The 13,009-nt window shown below is 43.7% G+C and overlaps 1 protein-coding gene across 2 annotated transcripts in view; it reads left to right on the top strand.

Annotated features, from left to right (window-relative positions):
- The window catches only part of nid2a (nidogen 2a (osteonidogen)), a 105,351-nt gene that overhangs the window by 44,253 nt on the left and 48,089 nt on the right, over positions 1 to 13,009 (top strand). For both annotated transcript variants that reach the window (XM_024135296.2, XM_024135295.2), the window contains exon 9: positions 6,284 to 6,430. In XM_024135296.2, coding sequence (XP_023991064.1) covers positions 6,284 to 6,430 — 147 coding nt within the window. The remainder of the gene's footprint in view (positions 1 to 6,283; positions 6,431 to 13,009) is intronic.

Genomic DNA, 13,009 nt, shown 5'->3' on the forward strand with positions numbered 1-13,009 from the left:
AGAGAAGATCGGTCATGCTGGAGGATGTTTGCAGACAGCAAACGTTCATCACACGGCCGCGGTCTCCAAGACATCTGTCAGTCTGTCACATTGCTCATGTTGCTCAGTGTGAACTGCTTTCATCTGTGAAGAGCACAGGGCGCCATGCGAAGTTTCCAATCTGGGTTGTCATCTTGGCAAAATGCCCAAACAGTTCCTGCACGTGTGAGGCTGTAAGCACAAACCCCCACCTGTGGACGTTACGGGCCTTCCAATTACCACCCTCTGGGCTGTTTCGAAACCGTTTGAGCAGACACCATGCACATTTGTGGCCTGCTGGAGGTCATTTTGCAGGCTCTGCAGTTGCTCCTCCTACTCCTCCGCACAAGCGGAGGTAGCGTCCTGCTGCTGGGTTGTTTGCCCTCTACGGCCTCCCTCCACGTCTCCTGGATTTACTGGCCTGTCTGCCTAGTAGCGCCTCCATGCTCTGGACACTACGCTGACAGACACAGCAAACCTTCTTGCCACAGCTCGCATTGATGTGCCATCCTGGCATGAGCTGCACACCTGAACCACTTGTGTGTGGGTTGTAGACTCCGTCTCATGCTACCACTAGAGTGAAAGCACCGCCAGCATTCAAAAGTGACCAAAACATCAGCCAGGAAGCATAGGAAATGAGAAGTGGTCTGTGTTCACCACCTGCAGAACCACTCCTTTATTGGGGGTGTCTTGCTAATTGCCTATAATTTCCACCTTTTGTCTATTCCATTTGCACAACAGCATGTGAAATTTATTGTCAATCAGTGTTGCTTCCTAAGTGGATAGTTTGATTTCACAGCAGTGTGATTGACTTGGAGTTACATTGTGTTGTTTAAGTGTTCCCTTTATTTTTTTGAGCAGTGTATATATATATATAACACAGGAAATCACGTTTATGATTAAACTGGGCCTTTAATGTGACTGGAAGTAGGGATGGAAGGAGAGAGGGTGGGAAGGAAGGAAGAGTCTCTGAGAATTGAGGAGAGAGAGCGAGAGAGGCAGAATGAGGGGCACGGAAAGAGGGAAGAAGAGCAAGTGAAGAGGACTAAGGAGAAGAAAAAAGTTAAATGAGAAGGAGAGGACAGAGAAAGAGCGGGAAAGAGAAATAAAGGCATCAGCATGCTTCTGTTCAGCTGGCGCCTCCCTTACGAAAAAAGATTGCAGTCAGAGTGCAGTATAACTGCAGTACGCTGCAAATACTGCGTCCAAAATAAGWAATTTTTTTGTATACATATTTTTTGTTGTTGTATTTGACCCTTTTTCTCCCCAATTTCGATCTTGTCTCATCACTGCGACTTCCCAACGTGCTCAGGAGAGGCAAAGGTGGAGTTATGCGTCCTCCGAAACATGACCCATCTAACCGCGCTCCTTAACACCCGGCATGCTTAACCCGGAAGCCAGTCGCACCAGGGTGTCGGAGGAAACACATTTCAACTGGCGGACGGGGTCAGCACGCTTGAACCTGGCCCACCACAAGGTGTCACCAGAGCGCGATGAGCCAAGTAAAGCCCCCCCCTGGCCAAACCCTCCCCTAACCCGGATGACGCTGGGCCAAGTGTGCGCCTTCCTATGGGACTCTCATTCCCGGCCGGTTGTGGCACAGCCCGGGAATGAACCCGGGTCTGTAGTAATTCTGTACACTGCAGTTATTCTGCAATTACTGCGTCCACAATACCACAGTCTACTGCAGTTACTGCACTTTTACTGCAGTTTTAACTGCAAGGGTTAGCCAAACCGAATGAGTTTGTCATTAATTTTGACGTTTTTGCCGAGGAGATCTTAGACGCGCAATTTTTCATCTGATTAAGATGTTTGCTGCAGTATTTCTCATTGAGAGAATGTGAAAACGAGTCAACTCTCGAATGACAACAAAGACTTTATTGAAGAATCCCTACTGTTGACCAATCACTGATGAAGGGGCTCAGACTTCGGCTTGCCGGCAGAATTTTTTGTGTGTGCCCGAACAAAAACGTCACAAAATGCTGTCATAATATATGCACAAACTACGAAGAGACAGTAAAGAGGGAAGAGTGGGGGGAGTGAAGGGAAAGAGGACAGTACAGAAAACGGTGGTCGAGTGTTCTTCCCTCTTGTCGTCCCTTGAAAAACAGTATTATACTGGGGCCCCTTTGACTCTTTCCCAGGAGAGTCTCTTATTTTGAACACAATGGGGTCCCGTCTTCTCCCTTTAAAACAGAAGATCAGAGAGAACGAGTGTAGTTAACCCCCCCTAGCGTGTTTTTACGATACTTGTTCAAGGGACCCCCCCTTCTCGTAAACACTGAGAAGAGAGTGAGGGATGTCTTTTGTTGTGTTTTACTGCCATTTTAAGCGTGTCATGCGAGCCAGGTCAAGTGCTTTGACCCTCAAGGTCGCCCAGAGCGGCTGTGGCGGAGCACCAGCTGTGTTCAAATCCTTTGCCTCCAGTATCGGCACAGTTAGCCAATGCAGCTACAGTAAAAGTTGTTTTCAAATGGAATTGTTATATTGGGCTTTCACATTGTACACATCACCCCATACTGTTGCTCGGAAGCCATTTTATGGTAGAACACTCACCACTCATCGGTTTGATGTGAAACCATTGTGACTGACTGGGTCTCCCGGGTCTCCTGCTCACCATATCATTGCGTTAGCCCGCTGAACTGCAGCCTTAACTCAGGTAACTCATCATGCGAGTGTGGTTCACGGAACCATCTCCTTTACGCCATCATACTCCAACCATAACACAGTATACATACACTGAATCATCATACCATGTCAACCCTCCATATTTCTTATAGTCACATCCAATACTGGTGGGTTTAATCATGTAAAGACTATGGTTATTGGCTATACGATTTGGACAGTTCAAAATTCTTCCCATACACGTTCCTATTTCCAACTCGATTTGTCTGTGTTCTGTGACTATATAATGTTGATTGTGAGTCATCTGTGGTTTTGGGGAAACCCTGGCCTGCACTCATCCGGTTACTCATCCATCTCTCTCTTTCTCTCAGTGTTTTGTCTCTGTCTCTCTCACGCAGTCTCTCTCTCTCTTTTTTGGGGGGGGGGGACCCTGCCTCACTCATCCGGTTTACTACATTCCAGCTCTCTCTCTCTCTCCTCTCTCTCTCTCTCTCTCATCTTCTCTCTCTCGCCCTCTCTCTCTCTCCTCTCTCTCTCTCTCTCTCTCTCTCTCTCTCTCTCTCTTCCTCTCTCTCCTCTCTCCTCTCTCTCTCTCTCTCTCTCTCTCTTCTCTCTCTCTCTCTCTCTCTCTCCTCTCTCTCTCTCTCTCTCTCTCTCTCTCTCTCTCTCTCTCTCTCTCTCGTCTCTTCTTCTTCTCTCTCTCTCTCTCTCTCTCTCTCTCTCTCGGTTCTGTGTTTTGTCTCCTCACTCTCTCTCTCTCTCTCTCTGTGGTAGTCTGGTATTTATTTGCCTTGTCTGCCATGTGGTCCATGGCTGTGTGTGAATGTGTCTTGTCTTACATGGATAATTGTACATGAGGTCGTACAAATTAGGCCAGGAATGCTTTTGTTTCTGCCTGGTTTCCAGGGAATCGAGTCGACTTGCCATTCACCATTGGATAGATTAAAGACACAACTCCCGGATTTCAATCTTCATATATGATATATAAACTCACCGGACAGTTTATTAGGTACACCACCATGTCCACAAAAATGAATTGCTCCTACAGACAGTGAGTCACATGGCTGTGGCTTGCTATATAAAGGAGGCGGACAGGCATCGAGGCATTCAGTTACTGTTCGATTGAACATTAGAATGCAACTTTTTAACGCGGTGTGATCGTCGGTGCCAGGCGCGCCGGATCCAGTATCTCATAAACGGCCGCCCTCCTGGGCTTTTCACGCACAACATTGTCTAGGCTTTCCAGAGAATGGTGCGTACAAACAATAGTATGCAAGTATAAACACCATGGGACCAGCCATCATACCGCTCAGGAAGGAGACGCGTTCTGTCTCCTAGAGATGAACGTACTTTGGTGCGAAAAGTGCAAATCAATCCCTGAACAACAGCAAAGGACCTTGTGAAGATGCTGGAAGAAAACAGGTACAAAAGTATCTATATCCACAGTTAAACGAGTCCTATATCGACATAACCTGAAAGGCCGCTCAGCAAGGAAGAAGCCACTGCTCCAAAACCGCCATAAACAAGCCAGACTACGCTTTGCAACTGCACATGGGGACAAAGATCATACTTTTAGGCGAAATGTCCTCTGGTCTGATGAAACAAAAACAGAACTGTTTGGCCATAATGACCATCGTTATGTTTGGAGGAAGAAGAGGGAGGCTTGCAAGCCGAAGAACATGTTGTGGGGGGTGCTTTGCTGCAGGAGGGTCTGGTGCACTTCACAAAATAGATGGCGTCATGAGGGAGGAAAATTTGGTGGATATATTGAAGCAACCAAAATCTCAAGACATCAGTCATCAAGTTAAAGCTTGGTTGCAAATGTGTCTCAAAATGGACAATGACCCCAAGCATACTTCCAAAGTTGTGGCAAAATGGCTTAATGACAACAAAGTATTGGAGTGGCCATCACAAAGCCCTGACCTCAATCCCAGAGAAAATGTGTGGGCAGAACTGAAAAAGCATGTGCAAGCAAGGAGGCCTGCAAACCTGACTCAGTTACACCAGCTCTGTCAGGAGGAATGGGCCCAAATTCACCCAACTTATTGTGGGAAGCTTGTGGAAGGCTACCCGAAACGTTTGATCCAAGTTAAACAATTTAAAGGCAATGCTACCAAATACGAATTGAATGTATGTAAACCTCTGACCCACTGGGAATGTGATGAAAGAAATAAAAGCTGAAATAAATCACTCTCAACTTTTATTCTGACATTTCATATTCTTAAAATAAAGTGGTGAGCCTAACTGACCAATTTTTTTTTACTAGGTTTAATTGTCAGGAATTGTGAAAAACCGAGTTTAAATGTATTTGGCTAGGGTGTATGTAAACTTCCGACTTCAACTGTATATTTTCTTCCCAAGACCTCAAAAGTGGTTTCCTGGTGTGTTTTAATCATTGTTGTGGAATAAGAACATCCAATGTTGTTATTTTTTTATTAAAAAAGTGTGATTTTGATAGTGAAAAAGTGGCGAATACATTTATTGTCTGGTAAAAATTGAGTGGCTGGTTAGATTTTTTGATCTACCTGCCACAGTGGCTGGTTGACCAAAACGTTTTTTAGTTTTTTAGGCCGTGTTCATAAACAATGTTCCGGGTCATTCCAAAACCAATCATGGGCATTTGTTTACACCTTGTTCAGTCATGTTACCTAGTTAGCTAGCTAGCTAACATCCTGGTTACTTTTTCAGTATATTTAAACATTTGGGGGCACAGAAAGAAAGGAAAAGGGATAGCTTCTTTAGAAGAGCAATTATTATACCAGTTGAATGGATGACTGATCTTTTGCATGTCATCACTCAAACTTGAACGCTCTTAAAGAGACAGTGTACATTTTCAATGTATTGCATCTCAATAGGTAGTGCATTTACACAATGCAGAAATCGAATATTCCACAAATGACTTTGTAATTTCAATGACAGGTTTTTGTACCAACATTTTAGCTTTTTATAAAAAACAAATGTCTTCACATGGTTAAATATTAGTTTCTAGAGCACATGTGCTTCAAAAGTAGTTAGAATTCATATAGGCCCAATATGCTTTATCTCAATCAATAAAAAATATATATATCTTCTGGTGCTCCTAGATTTTATGTTGTGCTCCTAACTTTCAGTTGGGAGCACCAGTGCTGGGAACACAACTGTTTAATTTAGAGCCCTGCCTACGTGTATTGTATTGTATCTACACAAACAATGCGTCATGTGCGTAATGATCATGTGGGGTGAAATATGTATATATTTGAAGACGGTATCACTCGGTCTGCTTGACCAGATGGATCTAAACGTTGTGATTTAAAGGTGGTAAATTGGAAGCATATTCAGTGTGCGGGCCTTTCTGTTCTTAACAAGCAGTATTAACCACAAACAAATGGTACGGGTAAGGCACTTATTGGAGTCTTTGAATCACATACATTGATGTGTGTCCCACGTTAAACTAACATTTTTAGTCTTGAAGGCTTCATAGTTGCTTCACAAATCAATTAGTCGCCATCCAATAGAGGCCACGTGGAAAAGCGCCAGCTGTAAGTACCTCTTATTGCTTATAGATAATCTTTTCATAATCTAGGCCATGCTAAGGCTTCAAAAGATGTTAGTTTTGGTTTGTCTTGGTTTGTAACGAAAGATGTGCTCCTTGTCTCCTCAGTGGAACCGTCAGACCCTGCCCAGGTGAACCCGTGCTACTCAGGAACCCATGACTGTGACACCACCGCCCAATGTCTGCCCGGAGAGGGTCAGCAGTACCAGTGCCAGTGTGCCACTGGGTACAGGGGCGACGGGCGCAACTGTTATGGTAAGAGAGGGGTACTGTGGATGGGGTGGGTCTTTGGGGGATGGAAGTGTTAAAAGGAGCAGAGCTTTTGAAAACGTGTTTTCTTTTTTGGTGGTGTAGATCAGCTTTAATATTGCAGATAGATTGTAGCTTCCATCATTGTAATTGTCTGCATCATTTCCAATCCCCATAAATAAATTTGCATATACACTACCGTTTAAAGGTTTGGGATTACTTAAAAATGTCCTTGTTTATAAAAGAAAGCATTTGTCCATTAAAATAACATCAAATTGATCAGAAATACAGTGTAGACATTGTAAATGATGTAAAAATTAAGGCTATTCCATATGAGAAATTGCCAAGAAACTGAAGATATTGTACTACTCCCTTTACAGAACAGCGCAAACTGTCTCTAACCAGAATAGAAAGAGGAGTGGGAGGCCCCGGTGCATAACTGAGCAAGAGGACAAGTACATTAGAGTGTCTAGTTTGAGAAACAGACCCCTTACAAGTCCTCAACTGGCCACTTAATTAAATAGTACCCGAAAAACACCAGTCTCAACATCAACAGTGAAGAGGCGACTCAGGGATGCTGGCCTTCTAGGCAGAGTTGCAAAGAAGAAGTCGTATCTCAGACTGGCCAATAAAAAAAAAAAATTAAGATGGGCAAAAGCACACAGACACTGGACAGAGGAACTCTGCCTAGAAGACCAGCATCCCGGAGTCGCCTCTTCACTGTTGACGTTGAGACTGGTGTTTTGCGGGTACTATTTAATGAAGCTGCCAGTTGAGGACTTGTGAAGTGTCTGTTTTTTAAAAAATAAATAAAAAATCTATGGCTATAAAAAAAATCTATAATCTTGATTTAAAAATAGTGATATTTTAAAGATTATTTCATTTTCAAATAACCGAAGTGAGAGGTTGTAGTCTGAATAAAAGGGAAAAGGCCATTCTTCAACATGGGGTGAGATATTCTTACGAATCTGCTCGAGAACCAGATTGGATTAAAGTATATATTTTGTATGACTGAAACCTTTAGTGAGAGGTCTAAATGCTTTAATATGTAATCATTTCTGCCCTCCAATTTCATATTCATTATATAAATAGGCCCATTTAATTTTGTCTGGCTTGCCATTCCAAATAAAATGAAATATTTTTTGCTCATATAATTTAAAAAAACAGGTCGCTAGGTGTAGGCCATAAGCAAACAGGAAAACTGTGATATGACTAAAGAGTTAATCAAGGTGTTACGTACGTCGTCGGAATGAGACCAAAGCGCAGCGTGGAAAGTGTTCATCGTACTTTATTAGAATGAGCACCAAAAACAACAAAGGGGAAAAAACGAACGTAAAGCTCTGCAGGGCAGACAGCAACTGTGCAAAAACAACATCCCACAAACTAGGGTGGAAAACAGGCTGCCTAAGTATGATTCCCAATCAGAGATAACGATAGACAGCTGCCTCTGATTGGGAACCATACCCTGCCAACAAAGAAATAGAAAACTAGAATGCCCACCCAAATCACACCCTGACCTAACCAAATAGAGAAATATAAAGGCTCTCTAAGGTCAGGGCGTGACACAAGGGGATTTTTCCATGAATAGACAGGTATTTTCCTTTCCATGGTAGCAAGATCATATTTATTTTCGCTAACTGTCTATTAAAATGTATTGTAGTGAGAATTTCTTTCTTTCGGGTTATGAATACTGAGTATGTCCACATCACCATCAGACCATTTTATTGGTAAACTATACAGTAATGTAAAAGTTATATTTTTTTGTGATCCAATACGTAATACAAGTACACTTAATTTTGTTGTAATCCAACGAGGTTCGAAAATATATCTGGATCCTCTATTGAACATTTGGCACACTCTGTTTGAGAATTCACATTTTCATGGGTGCCATATTGACACGAAAAGCTCTATGACAATCACATTGTAGTTACTGACTTTGCAGAACTCATGGCTAGCTAGGAGCTGACACGAGGGAGTTATCATGAGAGGTCCTGTGCAGTGGAAAGAGATGGGGCAACATTGGGTTGGATAAGAGTAGATGAAATGTACAGTATAAGGCATTGGGGTACAATGTTTCTGGCCAGTAGAGAAGGGAATGTGGGCTGTGGGACTTGAGATGGCATTGTTTAGGGAGTGGAGAGGAATTGCCCTCCATCCCCCTCTCCCGCCAAGTATCTCGCTCTCTCTCGCTCTCCTCTTCTGAGTCATCCATCCAGTGAGGAGACAGAGTGCGCCAGGGCTGTGACACTCTGTTTACTCTCAGTGGAGTGACCTGGATACTCCCTCCTTATGCCTCTCCTCTCCTCACTGCTCTCTCCAAAGCCCCCCCCAGTGCAAGGCTGCATCTGCAGCGAGTGGAGGTAGTGAGGAGAGGAGAGGAGTGGAGGAGGGAGAGAGAAGAGGGAAAGGGAGGGGAGAGGAGGGAGAGGAAGGAAAGAGACAGGAGTGGAGAGAGGAGTTTATTTGAAATTAATCGAGTCAGACATCAAGGGAGTGCATGTTTCTATAACAATCTTGGTAACTCTTTCCCCCCCCACTCTCTCTGGTTTGTCTCTTGACACGCATGTATGCACGCACGCACGCACACACACACACCTCACCTTCACCTTCACCCATTCCCACTATTCACTCTACTGCAGAGGAATCTGGAGCTGATTTCCTGGCTGCCGAAGGGCACCTCTCATGTTGGTTGGGTGAGGGGGGATCTGACAGTGTGTAATTTCGTTACCTGTTAGAATACCCCTCTCCATCATCCCTCCCCCTTCCCTCCAGGGCAGGTAACAGGGGGTCCAGCCTCCAATGTCATTAGCCGGATGATCAAAACCAGCTCCCCCGCTGCATTCGCTACGACCACCCTCATTGACTCCCAGCTGCCCTTGGGGCTCCAAGGCCCCATTCTCACGAGGTGTGGCGCGGAGCCTTCACCCACCAGTCTCCCGCTGTCATCACAAACAGCCGTGATTGCAGTGCATGGTTTATATCCCATGTCTCAAGGCGCCATGCACAGAGCCTTCTTTACATTCACCAGGACACCAGTAATGGCTCTTAAACAAACGTCAGACTAATTAATGTTTAGTGTCAACGGTGGGATCCCGGCTCCCCCGTGGAGTGGAGCTTTATAGGGCTGGGTTACGCTGTGTTTCTTAGGGCAGGCAGATGATACCAGATACCTGGGTTCAAATAAGATCTGTATTCTTTCAAATACTCTGTCACTGCTTAATTGAGCGTGCCTGGCGTGATGGAAACAATGGAACAGTCCCAAAAGGGAAAATTTCAAACCCCACCCATCCAGGCAGACTCAATCAAACTTTGAAGTATTTAGAAAGAAAGTAAAGGCTATTTGAAGAAAGGCTCGTTTCTAAGATTTGAAGACATATGGGGCTTGCTTAGCCCAAAAACAGTAGGGAGGCCCAGGGGCATTCTCCCCAGTCAAAAACAAAACAGACCAAATTTCAACAGCTAAATACATGAATTTGGTGCTCTTTGAGATGAACATAGAGCGATTCGAACATTAGATTAGATATTTTTCAAGGTAACTTGCATCTTCCCACCTGCTACATGTTTAGTGTCAAAGGTGGGATCCAGGCTCCCGGTGGGTCTCTCTACTCTGGAACACTCTATTCTCGAACACATACATCTACAGTGTATTGCCAAAAACCACTCAACAACTTAAAACATAGACTCTGACCCGTTCAAACTGATTAAAGAATCTCACAGTACCCTAACACACTCTCTCTCTCTGACACACACACACACACACACACACACACCACACCACACACACACCACACCACACACACACACACACACACACACACACACACACACACACACACACACACACACACACACACACACACACACACACACACACACACACAATGTGCAGTAATTAGAATCCATAGAGCAGTTTTAATGATAGTCTTACCCCTCCTCTGCCTCTCCCCATCGCTTTCTGTGTGTCGTCTGTTGCTGTCTCTCTTGTCTGCCATCTCTTGCTGTCTTTTAGTATTCTGTGTTGCTGTCTCTTGTCTACCCTCCTCTCTCGTCCTGTCCTGGTTGTAAAAAGTGTAAAAGTAAACAATTGTTTTAATAGTAATTTCACAGGCTTTTTCACCTCACCAGTAAATTACATTTTTTGGTGCAAATAAATCAAACTAATTAGAATATATAGCGGAGCTTGAAGTGATACAGTCTACTGTGTGCTCAACATACCTCTGTTCTCTCTCCACCTGTTCTCTTCTGTCACTTTCTCTGTGTCTTGTCTGTTGCTGTCAAAATAAAATTGTATTGGTCACGTACACATATTTTTCAGATGTTATGGCATGTGCAGTGAAATGCTTATTTTTCTAGCAGTATACCTAACAATACACATACAGTAAATCCCCCAAAATAAAGAAATATCAGAACGAGCAATGTCAGATTCCTGAATACACTGAGTGTACAAAACATTAGGAAGACCTTTTGCACTCTTTTGCACACAGAACAGCCTCAATTCGTCTGGCATGGACTACAAGGTGTCTACAAGGTGTCAAGTTGTTCCACAGGGATGGCTGGCCCATGTTGGCTCCAATGCTTCCCACAGTTGGGTCAAGTTGGCTGGATGTCCTTTGGGTGGTGGACCATTCTTGATGCGCACAGGAAACTGTTGAGCATAAAAAAGCGGTGATATCAATAAGGAATCATAGCTTTTTCACTTTGGCAGTACGAAAAACCGGCCTCACAACCGCAGACCACTTGTAACCACGCCAGCCCAGGATCTCCACATCTTTTATTTTTATTTATTTTTATTTCACCTTTATTTAACCAATTAGGCTAGTTGAGAGCAAGTTCTCATTTACAACTGCGACCTGGCCAAGATAAAGCAAAGCAGTGCGACACACAGAGTTACACATGGAATAAACAAGCGTATATGTCAATAACACAATAAGAAAAAAAAGAAAGTCTATATACAGTGTGTGCAAATGGCGTGAGGAGGTAAGGCAATAAATAGGCCATAGTAGCGAAGTAATTACAATTTAGGAAATTAACACTGGAGTGATAGATGAGCAGATGGTGATGTGCAAATAGAAATACTGGTGTGCAAAAGAGCAGAAAAGTAAATAAAAACAATATGGGGATGAGGTAGGTAGATTTGGTGGGCTATTTACAGATGGGTACTTCACCTGTGGTAATGTCTGAGACCAGTCACCCAGACAGCTGATGAAACTGAGTATTTCTGTCTTTAATAAAGCCCTTTTGTGGGGAAAAACTCATTCTGATTGGCTGAGCCTGGCTCCCCAGTGGGTGGGCCTGGCTCCCCAGTGTGTCGGCCTATGCCCTCCCACGCCCACCGATGTATATATGTGTATATGTATATAATGGTGGGTATAGACAGTATGGACACTATATGAATAGGAAAGTTGTGTACAGCAGCAATAGGATGAGCCTTGACCTGAATACAGTATATACATACAAAGTGGGTAAAACTGCATGTAAGCGCATTATAAAACATTGTCTTAGGTTCTTGTTTGTTGCTGTCTCCTTTGCCTATTTGGATTTCAGATTTTATTAGGATCGCCAATGGCGACAGCTAGTCTTACTGGGGTCTGACAAAAAAGACATTACAGACAAAATACTTTTTACATACGTTTAAAACATTCACATGTAGTGTGGGTCTATCCTCTTCTGTTATGGCCTGTTCTGTTCTTCTGTTGTCTCTCGTCATCATATCCTATTGTTCTGTTGCTGTCTCTGTGTCTTGTCTGGTGTATCTCTCTCAATCGCCTATTCTTCTGTTGTGGTCTCTGTCTCTTGTCTGGTGTCTCTCTCCATCACCTATTCTTCTGTTGCTGTCTCTGTGTGTTGTCCGGTGGTGTGTCTCCCTGCATCATATCATACTCTTCTGTTGCTGTCTCTGTCTGGTGTCTCTCTCCATCACCTATTCTTCTGTTGCTCTCTCTGTGTGTTGTCTGGTAGCGTGTCTCCCTGCATCATATCATACTCTTCTGTTGCTGTCTCTGTCTGGTGTCTCTCTCCATCATCTACTCTACTCTTCTTCTACTCTTGGGTCTCTTAACTTGTTTTGGGCCTGTGTCTGGGACACCTAAATCATCCTCTTCTCTACCATTTGCCCCTGGCTGCTGCTGTTCTAAGTGCTCCACTGTCCTTCTTTACTCATCTCTCCTCCTCCTTGGCTCATCTGAAAGATAGAAAGGTAGAGGTGCAACATGTTATTAGTTAGTTTTTAAAGAGTGACTGCACTTCCGGAGTTGGAATCCTTTTAGATTTGGTTCATTAAGAAATGCTAGCGGCCATGACTGAATTCAAATGTGAGTTGGTTTCGGGTTGTGGTTTGATGTGGGTGTCTTGTGTTCGCAGCTGGGAAGAGTTAGCCCAAAATGATTTAGCCAATTAGCTTCAGTCGACTAGTGTGCGACCTGACTTTGACTTTAGATAACCTATCTCTGGGGCTAGTTAGGGATCGTCAATAAATTACACAATGTAAATTAAGCAATAATTTAATGTTGCACACCTTTTAGTTTTCTCATTAAATGATATCAATATTTGCATATGAATTTCTATAATGTATAGTTGGTTTGAGGT

The sequence above is a fragment of the Salvelinus sp. IW2-2015 genome, unplaced genomic scaffold (assembly GCF_002910315.2).
Source record: "Salvelinus sp. IW2-2015 unplaced genomic scaffold, ASM291031v2 Un_scaffold245, whole genome shotgun sequence".
NCBI lineage: Eukaryota > Metazoa > Chordata > Actinopteri > Salmoniformes > Salmonidae > Salvelinus > Salvelinus sp. IW2-2015.